The following is a 14,822-nucleotide window of genomic DNA, read 5'->3' as shown; positions in this document are numbered from 1 at the left end:
GGAAACTCAGCTCTGATCTGGGTGCTGGGAGCAGACTCAGTCTTGCTGACAAAGAACGCTGAGGGGTACTGGCTAAGCCATAGAGTGAATGAAACCTGTTGGTCTTCTCCGCCAGTGTGGCTCAGTAGTTGAGCATCGACCCATGAACCAAGAGGTCACCTGTTTGATTCCCAGTCAGGATTCCGTGTCTGGGTTGTGGGCTCCATCCCTAATGGGCATGCAGGAGGCAGCCGATTGATGTTTCTTAGCAATGTTTCTATCTTTCTGTCTCTCTCCCTTCTTCTCTCTCTAAACAGTGCAGGGGCAAAACAAAAGATACAAGTTCAGTGAAAGAGGTTGCCTCAAAAGCTCTTTTTAATGGGAAAATTTACTGTACGGCGATGGCTGCCATAATAACCAGGGGGAGGCTGTAGTCTGTGGACTGACATACTTGAATGGGAGGCAGAAATAAAATGAGATAACTTGGGGGAAAGCAAGGTAGAATGTCATAGAAGTCCGTCCACAGGAAGCACGAGTTCAAGGAATCAACACACGTTTGCGAAGTTCAGTGGAATGTAAGTCACAGAGACAAGAAACACTTTGCCATAGAAATACCAAGCTCACAGCTTCATTTCGCTAATTGAGCATGTGAGTTGAGGCAGGGCATTTGACTTGGATGCCTTTTTCTCCAGTGAATTGGGGATAAAATATCTTTCCAGAAAAATTGAGTTTCAATCAGATATTAATGTTTTGGAGGGAATTTCAAAGCCCTGCCTATGTAAAATGCAATTGAAGGAAGACTGTTGAAAAGATTTGGGGTTGATATCGTGGGGAGGGAGAGTCAAGGCGAAGCTTAGTTGAGAGGCTCAAGTGTTAGAGAGTGCTTTTTCAAAATGCTCCCAAACTCCTACTATGATGTCCTGGCAAGAGTTGCTTCTGCTGGCTATGTCGTGTGGCATAACGCTCCCTCAGCCCCCACCATTCAAGGGCCTTGCCTTTACCTTGCGGTATAAGAATCTAGAATATCGGGGATGGGGGCAGGTGGGGAGAGGTCAATGGGGGAAAAGGAGACATGTAATATTTTCCACAATAAAGAATTTTTAAAAATCTAGAATATCATGCATTTTTCATGTCACTGTGTATTAGCATTCAAAAGAGAGCAAGGCATCACTCTTCAAATCTAGATTTATTCGTTGTTTTGTCCAGAGCCTTGCTGGGGCCAGGCCTGGGCCAGCTCTGTAATAAGGGACTATGATGGAAGAAAGCAAGCCAGAGCCCAGAGGGCCAGAGGTCAGGTCAGGTCAAAGGCTGAGCGGGATGCGGGTGGCCTTCATATCTCCCAGTGCAACCCTGTCAGGGCCTTGGCCAGCATCTGTGGAATAGAGGGATGGGCACAGCCTGCCCTGTCTTTTTGAGAATTGGTCCAATTCAGAAAGCAGAAACTTAGAAGCCACAGCATCCAACACTGTAAAGCCAGGGATTGTTTGCATGATCTTGGAAAAGTGGTGACCTTTCTGCATTCTGTTCTCTCATCTGTTAAGGGAGGATGTTAAGACTATTGCAGCTCAGGATGTGACATGAGGCTGATGCAATGTCCTTCTCTATGCATATGGGAGAGTGAGTTAACCCACAGTTACGCCAGATTGGGAGTGGAGCGAGGCAGTGCCTAACTGCATTGCGCTGTGCTTATTACATTATCCTATGTGGGAAGCTGCAAGCACAGAGGCCTTCTGCGGGCACATGGTTTGGATGAATTATTAAGGAAACATGTTTCTTTCTTTCAGACCAATGATGCCTTAGGAGCCACCTGGAATTGGCTGTACTTCATCCCCCTCATCATCATTGGATCCTTCTTTGTTCTCAACCTAGTCCTGGGAGTGCTTTCCGGGTAAGCCACATTTCCTTTTAACCTCTTTCTAACTGTAAACCGATGTTCCTGACTCAGGGCAGACTCATTCATTGAAGCTTCATTTAGAAGACATTGACCGAGCAGCCCCTATGTGCTGAGTGGTGTTCCCCATGTTGGGAATGCAGTAGTGAATTATCTTTCTAGTCATCTTTATTATTCTTAGGAAGTAAGAAAATCCTTAGATCAGGTACAACATTGAAGACAGTACCTACTGAGAGTTCACTTATCCATCCATCCTTTCATTTAGTCACTCAGCAGTCTGTGTCAAACTCTTGCTGGTTGTTAGGGATATAAAGTTGAATAAGATACAGGCTCTACCCTCAAAAGATTCTTTATCATGTATTGGACATCAGAGCATATGCGATGCTTGGATTAGTGCACATCACTCATCCAGAACTCAGTGTCCACGGCCGTGGGAAGCATTGTAAGGAGCACGTGAAGTATGGGGCCTGGTTCCTACCTTTAAGGACCTATGTTTTGGGGAGAGGGCAACACAAATACATGAAATATTAGGGAGTGGGAGTTCTTTTACCGACTAGTATAAGATGCAGGTCATTTGTTTGGGGGAAGGGACAAACCTGTATCGTCTGATGTTATCAGAGACAGTTTTGTGAAGTGTCAGGATTTTGTTTGGAATGTAAAATGCGTTACCAAGCAAGGGCTTGCTGCCTGATGTGCATAGAAGCCAATGCTATGACACCAGCTTTTGAGAAAAGTAAAAGGTATTATTACAAGATTGACTGGAAAGGAAACAGGAGACAAGGCTCAAATCTGTCTCCCCAGTTGGAGGTTTGGAGCAAGATTTAAGGAATTTCAGCACCAGATATTCCTGGACAGCGGGCCCTTCTCTTCTGCAAGTGTTCTGGTGATCGGGTTCGGTCAGGTTCTGGTCCTTTGATTGCTTGGTGGGAAGCAGTTAAGGCCTTACAAGTGTTTCTCTAAGTGGTATATCCAAGGTTTAAACTTTGGTTCTGGGTCTTGCTAGTAACAAAACGGGACCTGTTTGGGTTGATTCTGTGCTTGCATATGTAATAAGATAAGATAGAAAATATGGGCACAAAAATACCAGGAATGGGCGCACCATACCATAATGGAAGATGAAGAAAGGGGACTTGTCATGGAAAGTGAAGAGACTGTAATGCAACCAAACTTAGAGTGGAAATCTCACTTGGGGAAATGAAAGGTATAAGATAGGAAAGAAAACACCACAGTAGATTTTAGAGGGTCTTACACTTTTCTGAATAAATTGAACTTTCTTGTCTGAGTGGCATAAGTTTATCAAGAGAAAACATTTAAGGTGATGGGTCTGTTTAAACATGGCAGATTGAACCACTTGGTCATCTCTTGTTACTACTAACACAGGAAGTAAAATTTAAGACAGGCACAGTGACAAAAAGAACAGGAGAAGAAATGACAACAGATGAGAGATGTCAATAATTTCTGAAGATAGAAAGTAAAGGGCAACTGACCCCGTGGTGGGGAAGCTAAGGTTTAAATTTCTTGCATGAGGAATGCCAATTAATAAAGCAAAATGATTGCTTTGTAACCGTACAGGGCCCTAGAGAGGCCCGGGAATGAGAGGCACTAGGTATGTCTGAGAGCTGGAGTCTGGGTGGTGCTAAAAATAAGAGGTCTGGTCAAAGGTCCTTGTAAGGAACACTTGGCAGTCCTCTCCCCAGCATCCTAGATCTTTCCCCGCTGAGGGGGATTTGCCACACCCAGCCTTCGCCCCAGACAAAGAAGTCTTACTCCCCATAGAGATTGAACGGAAGAAGCTGGCAATGGTCACGTCTAGTGCATCTGAGAGCGGAGATGATATGTTGCGGTTAGAGCAGGAGGGTTTAAATGATAGTCCACAAATTGAGTTTCAGTCCTCCAGCCCACCTGACTGTGTGACTCTTAGAACTAGAGCCATCTGGCAGGAGCTCAGAGCATCGGTGGGGAGTTCATTTTCTTTGTGGGAAACTATTAAGCTTGAAGAAAGACCTATGTATACAGATAATTGAGGGTGACCAGAGAAATGTTTCCCACCTATCACCTCAGCAAGGCCCACGATATGGCTGCCAAAACAAATGACCACAAACTAGGTGGCTTAAACTGTGAGAGAAATTAATTCTTCAACATTCTGGAGGCTAGAGGTCCAAACTCAAGCAGGGTCATACTTCCTCTGAAGGCTCTAAGGCAGCAGTTCTCAACCTGTGGGTCACGAAACCTTTGGGGATCAAACAACCCTTTCACAGAGGTCACCTAAGACCATCGGAAAACACATATATAATTACATATTGTTTTTGTGATTAATCACTATGCTTTAATTATGTTCAATGTGTAACAATGAAAATACATCCTGCATATCAGATATTTACATTATGATTCATAACAGTAGCAAAATTACAGTTATGAAGTAGCAACGAAAATAATTTTATGGTTGGAGGTCACCACAACGTGAGGAACTGTATTAAAGGGTCGCGGCATTAGGAAGGTTGAGAACCACTGCTCTAAGGGAGCATTTATTTCCTTCCTCTTCCATCCTCTGGCATGGGACTTCTCTATTGGTTCGCGACCTCTTTGGCGGTTGAACGACCCTTTCACAGGGGTCGCCTAAGACCATCCTGCATATCAGATATTTACATTACGATTCATAACAGTAGCAACATTACAGTTATGAAGTAGCAACGAAAACAATTTTATGGTTGGGTCACCACATGAGGAACTGTATTTAAAGGGCCAGAAGGTTGAGAACCACTGCTCTGGCAGCTGCAGGCATTCCTTGGCTTGTGGCTGTGTCACTGGCCAGAGGCTTCTCTCCATACCCACCTGCCATCTTCCTGCCATACAAACTGCCCTCACAATATATTTAATGTCTACTTTCTATTGAATACATTTTTATGAACTGTCTTGTGTATTTCTCTTTGCATAAATGATACCTCACCCTGTTTCCTTCTTGTTTTCACTGAACCCTATGCTTTTAAGATCCTCTGTGTTGCCATGAGGGTCTGTGCCTTCTCTTTGTCTACCTCTCTTTTATGAGGACGCTTGTCATTGGATTGAAGGTTATCTGGTCATCAGGATGACCTGTTCATCTCAAGATTCTTGCCTTAATTAAATCTGCATAGGCCCCCTTTCCAAGTAAGGTAACAGTTTCAGGTTCCAGGAATTAGGATATAGACACAGCTTTTGTTTGTGTTTGGTGGGGGTGAGGGTGCTATGCTCACCTTTCTACAAGCCCCAACAATGCATGCAGAGTTTCCAAAAAGCCTTTTGTGCCTTGCTCGTGAATATAAACACACAGTGAGAGTTCATTATCATTCGAAGAAAATGTCTCACACCAAGGACAACAACAAAATAATAGAAAAAAAGAAACGAGGGAATATGAACAATACAGGGGGCGGAAGATAACTTTTAAAAAATATAATTGATACCAGCAGAAATAGATGAGAAAGAATTTTATCCACAAAGTAACACATTGCTATAAAGAGAAAACATTTAGCAGTGAAGAAGAGTTGAGTATTAATGTAAAATTTACACTAATGTAAAATGAATTGGTGTAAAAATGTGTAATAAGACAGTAAATATTGGAATATAAAGGTTGGAATATAAAAGTGATGAAATCATATAGAAATTGAATGAACATAAGAAAGCCAGGATAGGTCAGACATTAAACTAATAAGGGTTGCATAAAATGCAAAAGAAGAAATTAACAAAGAAAAATACCAAAAAACATTCCCAGCAGCAGTAAACTCACATGACCAGATCAAAAGAGTGGTTGAGACATGAGCATGGATACTCTTTCCAGTGTTGTTTTTTTAGTGGATGGGAGTTGGGGAAGCCTGAGGATTAATGATGGGAGAGTAGGTAGGAAAACGGTTGGATGTGTTCCATGATGTACTATGCAGCGCTTAGGAGCAACAAATGCCACAGAGGTACAGGGTATCTTAAAAACACAGTTTAGTGAAGATAAGAAGGAAACAGTGTGATACGGCATTTATATAAATAGAAATATACACACAATGCAGTTTGGAAAAATGTATTCAAATAAAAGGTATTCAAATTAAATATATTGTGATGGTAGTTTGTATGGCAGGAAGATGGGAGGTGGGTATGGAGATAAAAGGGAACAAATGTGTAATGAAAATGTCCGCTGAGTACACAGCACAACTAATAAAAAGAGACCACACCAAGGAATGATCATGGAATTTCAGAGCATCTGGTTCAAGAGAATATTCTAATCTAAAAGCTTCTAGTGATTCAGAAGGGGATGGATTTTGCCTACAAATAAGTAGGAATTGGGATGGCTTTGGACGTCTAAATGACATTGAAAATTAGAAACCAATAGAGAAGTCCCTAAAGCTTTCATGAAGGAAAAAAAATTTCCAGGACAGAAGTCTATACCCACCAAAACAGCAATTATTTGCGAGGATAATAGCAATATTTCCAGACGTTCTTTCTGAAGTTCCTGGAGAATGTGAGTCGCTAAAATGAGGAAGCAGTTGAAGAGAGAGAAGGACATGATACTCACGGAAACAAGGGATTTAACAGAGAAGAGAGGCAAAGGGGATCCCAAGCATGATGGCGAAGGGCAGTCTAGGGTGAAGGCAGTCAGAGTCCTAGAGAGAAGCAGGTCCAGGTTTGCGTAGGAGGACAGAGGGCTCTAAGAATGATTTCTCTAACAAAAAAAAACAAAAAAAACTAATATATCCCCTGATGAGTATTGTATTCAAAAGAGTTTAATGGTTTTTATCAACACTGTACACTTATGAATATATAACTGTATGTATTCGTATACACATGCACTCCCTGATCTAAGCAATTGGGTTCACAAAATACAAGTATTACCACTAAAGGAACAGAAGCTTAGTAAGTCCTCGAGGCAGATCTGAGGTCAACCACACTTACATTGTCAAACTGGATTTTGAGATTACCCCTATGGTGCTATCATGGCCCTGAGAGGAGCATGGGGGGTGGACAAGTGGGGGGAGGGGAAGGGAATGTCAAAGACTAAAATCTTCGGTTCCACAGTGAGGAAGTCTTTAAGCAATTCCTAAAATTGAGGGAGAAAGAAATAGCAGCTATGTAAGTATAATATTTTGAAAACTGGAAATGAATAGCAGAAGAAACAGGTAAAAGAATTCTAAGTGCTTGCCTCAGGGGAGTGAGATTCAGAGAAGGGGGAGGGAGGAAGGCAGGCAGTGAGCTGCAATTTTTTTCACTATAAGTCTTTAAAAAATATTTGAATTTAAAACTTAACATATATGACTTTGAGAAAATAGAAATTAAATTTAGAAGTAAAACTTGCACACTCAAAAAGGTGTCGGACTGGAGGAATATGTAGGATCATTGATCTGGTGTCTGCGGGGGAAGGATTGGCATGGGGAGAGACCAGACTTGGTAGGATTAAGGAGGAAACAGCCATGTCCAACTCTGGGAACTAAGCTGCTGGTGACTTATGAAATGGTCGTGAAGGAAAAATGGGAGACAGTGTGACGGAGTTTTTAATAGTGTGATCTTGAGTGGATAGTGCTAAGACATTACGGAATTTCTTGTGTGTGCACTCCTTTGCTGAGCATTATTTATTTATTATATATAATTTATTGATTAAGGTATTACATATGTGTCCTTATCCCCCCATGGCCCCTCCATCCCCCATTCATGCCCTCACCCCCCTGGTGTTTGTGTCCATTGGTTAGGCTTATATGCATGCATACAAGTCCTTTGGTTGATCGCTCCCCCTCCCCACCCTCCCCTGCCTTCCCTCTGAGGTTTGGCGGTCTGACTGATGCTTCTCTGTCTCTGGATCTGTTTTCGTTCATCACTTTATGTTGTTCATTATATTCCACAAATGAGTGAGATCATGTGATATTTATTTTTTTGCTGAGCATTATTGACACTCTTCGTGCTCTAGGTAATTCTCTCCACAAGCCTGTACCATAAACTCCAAAACTGCCCTCAACAACTGCTTATGGCAGGGGCCTGACCGCACACTTCTTCTTCTTGTATTTCTACTGGGAAGATCATCTCTGGTTGGTGTGATCTTATCCGCTATTCTTTTTTCTATTTTTAAAAATGTGTTTTTATTTATTTTAGAGAGAGAGGAAAGGAGAGGGAGAGAGAGAAACATCAATGAGAGACTAAAACATCTATCGGCTGCCTCCTGCACGCCCCCTACTGGGGATCCGGCCTACAGGCATGTGCCCTGACCTGGAATCAAACTAGTGACTTCCTAATGCATGGACTGATGCTCATCCAACTGACCCACACTGGCTGGGCTGCAACCCGGGCATGTGCCCTTGACGGGAATCAAACCCGGGATTCTGCAGTCCGCAGGCCAACACTCTATTCATTAAGTCAAACCAGCTAGGGCTGGGCCCTCTGTTCTTGATCGTTACTCATTTCTTAAGTCTGTCCACGTTTTAGTGTAGAGAATTCAAGTCAGACGCATGTGCCCTGACCTGGAATCAAACTAGTGACTTCCTAATGCATGGACTGATGCTCATCCAACTGACCCACACTGGCTGGGCTGCAACCCGGGCATGTGCCCTTGACGGGAATCAAACCCGGGATTCTGCAGTCCGCAGGCCAACACTCTATTCATTAAGTCAAACCAGCTAGGGCTGGGCCCTCTGTTCTTGATCGTTACTCATTTCTTAAGTCTGTCCACGTTTAAGTGTAGAGAATTCAAGTCAGATTCTTACTATTTGGAGAGCAAGAACACAGGTGCTGTGCTAACATGTCCTTGGTGTTCCAGATAAGATTCCAGGGTGGGTTCTCAGAGCAGGGAAAGGTGACAGAGCTCTGCCTCGCAGGTCAAGTCCTGAGCCTGACCGTATCCACTTTGATGGATGCGCTTGGTGTGGAATTGCATCTCTTCATCCTCCTACATCCTTCTCCGGAAGGAAAGAGGGGCAGCTTGGGAGAAGTGCCGGGCAGTCATGGAGGAGAACCTAACGCTGCCCCTTGTTAGCTCTGAGCCCGCTTCCTCCTCTGTGAAATGGGATAGCAATTCTCCCTCATACGCAGGGTCTGGCATGGAACAGCCATTCGCTCTTATGCCCTTTGAGAACACTGACCTGGGTTTCCTTCACCTCTTAGGTCTGGTGGCTGTCAGCTGGGTCGCAGCCTGTCATTTTGGTTTGAACCAGTCGTGAGGCGGTCAGCTCTCTGACGGGGAGTGGCCTCCTCGGGTTGGGAGAGGAAGCAGAACTGAAGTGACATTTGCCTCCTTAGCACTTGTGGGGACATGTAGGAGGCGATGGCAGCAGCTGGCAGCAGCTGGTGCGAGTAAATGCTGACATTTACAGGAATGTTAACAATAGGCGCCTTACGGGCCGGGACTGAAATAGTTCCGTCCAGGTTTCTTTTCCACGTTCTGATGCTCGACACAGACGGGGAGGGTTTTCACTGGTGTCTGTGGAGGACCTGGAGGATCTGTGTACAGGAGTGGGAGGGGCACGGGCTCTCCGCTTGGTCTGGTTTCACAGGCCGCTGGGGGGATGTGGCTCTCTCTTTGGAGTGAGGCGTGGTTAGGAGTTGCACTAGAAAGCCAGGGACAAGCTCAGAAGGTTTTGTTTCCAGAGGACGTGTTCCCAGGGAGCTGCGGGCCCTTGGAATGTCACTACCAAGGCTTTCCTAAAGCAGAAAGATGGCAATGGAGGGAGGTGCCCCCGTGTTAGGCAGGTGAGGAGAAGAGTCCGGGTGAGAGGAGGCATGGGCGGCCATGGCCCACTGGCACCAGCCCCAGGGCTGGAGGTAAAGGAAGGCTGTGAGGTGTGTTCATCGGCTTCAGTGATCTAAGGAGGAAGTAAGTGTGGATGGGGCACTGCAGCATTTTTATGTGTCTCAGAGGAAGTGCGATTTGATGAAAACCATTAGCTTAGGTTTGAGGAGAAGCAGAGCTTCCTGTCTCCATGAACACAAACCAGCGCTGCACAGGCACGTCCTGAAGGTCAGGTGCTATGGGCAGGAGGCTCACACAGACAGAAAGGGCCTGAGCTGTCCCCCACCTCGACCTGCTGTCCCCAGGGCTTCTAGAGAGAAGGAGGTAGGTAGGCCTGGGTGCATTAGCACTGTCCCCAAACTGGGGCGGGGACAGCCAGGCCAGGGACTGCTTACAAATGCGCCAGGAGCAATGGGAGAAGCACACTAGGGGAAGTAGAGGAGACGAAGTAGAGGGCCCTTCATTGGGCTAAGCCAGTGGTTCTCAACCTTCCCAGTGCCGTGACCCTTTAATACAGTTCCTCATGTTGTGGTGACCCCTAACCATAAAATTATTTTTGTTGCTACTTCATAACTGTAATTTTGCTACTGTTATGAATTGTAAGTATTTAATATGCAGGATGTATTTTCGTTGTTACAGATTGAACATAATTAAAACATAGTGATTCATCACAAAAACAATACGTAATTATATATTCAATATGTGTTTTTCGATGGTCTTAGGTGACCCCTGTGAAAGGGTCGTTCGACCCCCAAAGGGCTCGCGACCCACAGGTTGAGAACCGCTGGGCTAAGCTAACGACTTTGAACCTGATCCCAGAAGCTTGGGGGGTCGGAGCTCAAGTTTAATCTTGGAAGATGACCAGTTTGCACTGGAAGGTGATCACCTTGGAGAAAGTATAAAGAGAGGCAAGGCTGGAGGCAGGGAGAAACTTGAGGAGCAGCAGCTGAGGAGAGAGGCAGAGAAGCAGTGAGGCCTGCAGGAGAACCTCGGAGTGGTGGTGGAGAGGATGGGCCGCATCCGGGCCGTGTTGGTGGGAAGGGGTCTGCACGACTTGGTGACTAGTGGGTGTGTGTGGGAGTGTAGTAGGGGTGGAATGAAGACAAAAGGCTCCTGGACTCCTGCTAAATCTCTGAGTCGAGCCACTAGGTGGCTAGGGAAGAACACAGAACAAAGGTTTTGAGCAAAGGCGATTAGGTTTGGGACGGAGTTTGAGAAAGCAAAACACACTTCTACCATTTGGCTAGTTCACAGGTGTAATGCAGGGTTCGTTTTAGGTTAAAATTTTTTAAATGTGTAATTCACTTGCGACTGTGCTGTGTACCAAGCACTGCCGATCCCATGACATACTGGGCTCCTTTAATCCTCACGATGACGCTAAGGAGTATTACTGTCTTGTTGTTATAAATAGGATCGCCGTGACAAGGCTTGGTAATTTGCCCAAGCTCACAAAGCTATTAAGCAGCAGGTTCCGAATGGGGACTGCGGTCTGCCAGGGCCGAATATCAATGCTCTTGAACACAGCTTCCATATAGTCCCTGTGCCTTTTTTTGGAAGGAAACTACCTGGCATCTGGGACAGCAGATCTTGATGGAGATGAAGGGACGTTGGAGGCGGCCAAGACACGTAGAGCTTCCAGCCCGCAGACAGATTCCGTGTTAAACGTGTGGTGATGTCCCTGCCCTTTCCTGGGTGAGCTGTGTGGCCGTGGGGGTCACATAGAAAACTACGAGAGTTAGTTTTGAATTTTAAGTTGAGCACGTAGAGGATTAGGAAAGGTGATAAAATGGGGCTGATTTGTAATGAGACTCTTACAAAGCTTTAGTTGGTGGACAGGAAATGAGGATATCGGGCACCGATAGCTAAAAGGTAAGGGGGAAACAGGAGAATACTTTAGGTGGTAAAATAGGACGTGATGAATGACTGGCTGTAATGGGTGCGGGAGGACCGTTCTAGCATACTAGTAGATCCCAGATTCAGTTGTGAAGGTCTTGGAGATCTTTGGTTCCTTTTACAGAGATGAGGAATAGACAAAGGAATACAGACAGCTCCTGTTCTGGGAGAGAGATGTGCTCCATTTCAGAGGGTTTTCTGCCCGGAGCTCCTGGGTCTCAACTGGAACCTCCACAGCATCCGTCCTTCTGTCCGGCTAAAGCCAAGAACATCAGGTGGCGAGAAAGTGAGGCCCCGCCCAGACCGCGGGGGGGGGGGGGGGGGGGGGGGGGGCAAACAAGTAGATGGGATCAGCCAACAATTTGTGTTTTAAGAACAGAGGGAGAAAAGAAGTGACACTGTCAGTACTTGATAGAGAAAATGACCAAAATAGGTAAGGTTGTCCATGGAGGGCATGTGGAAAAAACAGCCAGGGATAGAGAATTCTAGAAAACTGACCACGACAGAGTGAGAAGATCTAGACTGGTCAAAAGGATATCGGGAAAGCATCACGTCTCGAGGACAAAGAAGCACAGGGTTTCAAAAGGGAATGAGCAAACCCCAAGAGCTGAGTGAGTCAGAGGGATCCACTACGAAGATGACTAAAAAATAGCTGTTGAAGTTGACAACGTGTAAGGACATGGATGGCTTTTTTTAAAGTTGCTTTATTTTGAAATAACTATAGAGTTGCAGGAAGTTGCCAAAGAAAAGAGTTTAGGGTGATCTCATATACTCTTCACCTGGCTTCCTCAGTGATCACATTCTGCATAACTTCAACGCAATATTACAGCTAGGAAATGGGCATTGTACACTCCACAGAGCATATTCAGATTTCACCAGTTTTGTGTGTGTGTGTGTGTGTGTGTATGTGGTTTCATGCAGTTTTATTGTAGAATTGTGGAACTACCACCACAATAGAGATGCAGAATTGGTCCATCACAGGACTCCCTTGTGCTACCTCTTTATAAGTCACACCCACATTCTCCACCCACACCCCACAGTCCCAGGTAACCACTCATCTGTTCTATGTCTCTCTAATTTTGTTATTTTAAGAATCTTATATAGCCCTGGCTGGTGTTGTTTAGTGGTTAGAGAATCAGCTGGCACACTGAAGGGTCACGGGTTTGATTCCCAGTCTAGGGCATGTGCCTGAGTTGCAGGTTTGATCCCCTACTGGGGCACATGCAGGATGCAGAAGGCAACCTGTCTCTCCCCTTCCCTTTCTCCCTCCCTCCCACTGTCGCGTGCAGGAGGCAACCAATTGATGTGTGTCTCTCACATTGATGTTTCTCTCTCTTCCCCTCCCCCCTTTCCTCCATTGCACTCTCTAAGAATCAATGGGGAAAATATCCTTGGGTGAGGATTAATAACCTCCCCAAAAGAATCTTATATAAATGGAATTATATGGTATGTAACCTTTTGGAATGGACTTTTCTTTTTCACTCGGCACAATTCCCTTGAAATCCATCCAAGTCATTCCTGTTTACTTCTATTTGCTTTTTATTTCTGAGTACTACTCTGTAGTGTGGATGTACCACAGTTGGTTTAACCAGGCACCCCTTGGAGGACATTTGGGTTGTTTTCATTTTTGAGCTATTGCAGATAAAATTGCTCTCAACAGTTGTGTATAGGTTTCTGTGTGAATGTAAGTTGTTTGTATTTTTCCCCTCTGAGCTAAATGCCAAGAATACAGTTGCTGGGTCATATGGTATGTGTGTGTTTAGGCTTATAAGACACTGCCGTCTGTTTTCCAGAGCGGCTGTACCATTTTACATACATACCAGCAATATATAAGAGTTCTGGTTTTTCTGCATCCTCGCTTAAAACATTAAATAATAATGTGTAATGAAAATTAATAAGTATCATAAATTTATGTTGAAATGTTGAGACTATAAGTAATGTAGACTGGTGGTTACTCAATGAATCACATTCTTTTAAATATTATAGACCAGTAAATTCTCAGAAAAAGCAAAGTAACAAAAAAACATTTGGTGGGTAGAAATGATGAATATAGATTAAATTTTTAACAGTTGAAGACTTTAAAACAAGCAGAATAATCACAAACACAGCTTCAACTGCTAACTTCTCTCATCATCATTTTATTAAAGAATCTGAATTAGTGGTCCTTGTCTTACATAACCTCTCAAAGCTCAGCCCAGCCTACCTTTCCAGCCTCAACCCCATGTAGCTTCTCCTTTAGCCCACCACTCACTCCATTTCTGGATTTCCCACGTATACACATCTCCTTTTTTTGTTTTGTTCCTATTGCCTAGAAATAACCCCATTAACCTCCTCTACATACCTGCCTCTTTGACAGAGGAACTCTGGCTCATCTTTCAAGGTCAAATCCTCCTTACGTTTCCTCATCTGCGTTCTCCTCGCACTGTATATAATCTTCCATTAGAGCACTTGTCTCATTTATTTGTGGAGCTCTCTGTCCCTTTCATAGATGATGAAGACAGGTACCATGGTGAGTTCACCTTCCCTTTCCCAGGACGTAGCAAACATAATTAACAGCCCCACAGTGGCTCCCAGTAGATAACCTCCTACTGAAGGAATCAAAGGCCATCTTTCAATATGTGGCATGTCTTTATTCATCAGAGATTTTCCTGAGATTTTGAGCATTGTTTCCAATGGGTATAATTCCCCCGAAGCCCACGTTTAATACTGGCTGAAGAGCTGGGCACGGGTTACTTTAGTAGAAGTTCATTCTTTTGCTGGGGTCAAGGGTTGAGTCTAGGAACTATGCTCAGACCTTCTCTATTACAGGGAGAAAGAGGGAACATTGTCATTATCAGTGGGACAGACATGACCCACTGTAATCAGTCATTGCTATTTGAGGGGCCTTTACTTGGCTTTTTTTTTTTCTGTTGTAATGTTTCCCATATGCTCATTTCACTTTGGTGCTTATACCACAGCCCTAGGCTTTTCAAGATGAGGAGAAAAATTCTTTTGCTTGAACCTGTGTTTCTCTTTCTGGTCAGTGGAATCTTAAAGCAATTGATTCCACCACATGGAAATTCATAATAATTAGAGCCTCACTTCATTCCGAGCTTATAGTCTGTAGCCCCTATAATTAGACATGTTTTCTGTGCACTTGCAGATACGTGTACTCTGAGGTGGCTGAAATAATACCTTCCAATTTCCCCGGTTGATAATCACAGTCTTTACAGCGTAGTTGTACACTGGGTGCGCGGCACCTCTAGCTGTTCAGCTCCGAGGCTGTTAGAGGTGCCGTGGAATTAAAAGTTCTTTATTTCCCCCTTGATGTCAAGTGCATCACTACATTCT

At 44.4% G+C, this 14,822-nt stretch overlaps 1 protein-coding gene across 1 annotated transcript in view; it reads left to right on the top strand.

Annotated features, from left to right (window-relative positions):
- Positions 1 to 14,822, top strand: part of CACNA1E (calcium voltage-gated channel subunit alpha1 E) — a 435,061-nt gene that overhangs the window by 304,860 nt on the left and 115,379 nt on the right. The window contains exon 9 of the mRNA XM_006754527.2: positions 1,764 to 1,867. Within this exon, the coding sequence (XP_006754590.1) occupies positions 1,764 to 1,867 (104 nt within the window). The remainder of the gene's footprint in view (positions 1 to 1,763; positions 1,868 to 14,822) is intronic.

This window comes from Myotis davidii, unplaced genomic scaffold, assembly GCF_000327345.1.
Source record: "Myotis davidii unplaced genomic scaffold, ASM32734v1 scaffold591, whole genome shotgun sequence".
Lineage (NCBI taxonomy): Eukaryota > Metazoa > Chordata > Mammalia > Chiroptera > Vespertilionidae > Myotis > Myotis davidii.
This window is presented reverse-complemented; position numbering and strand designations above follow the sequence as displayed.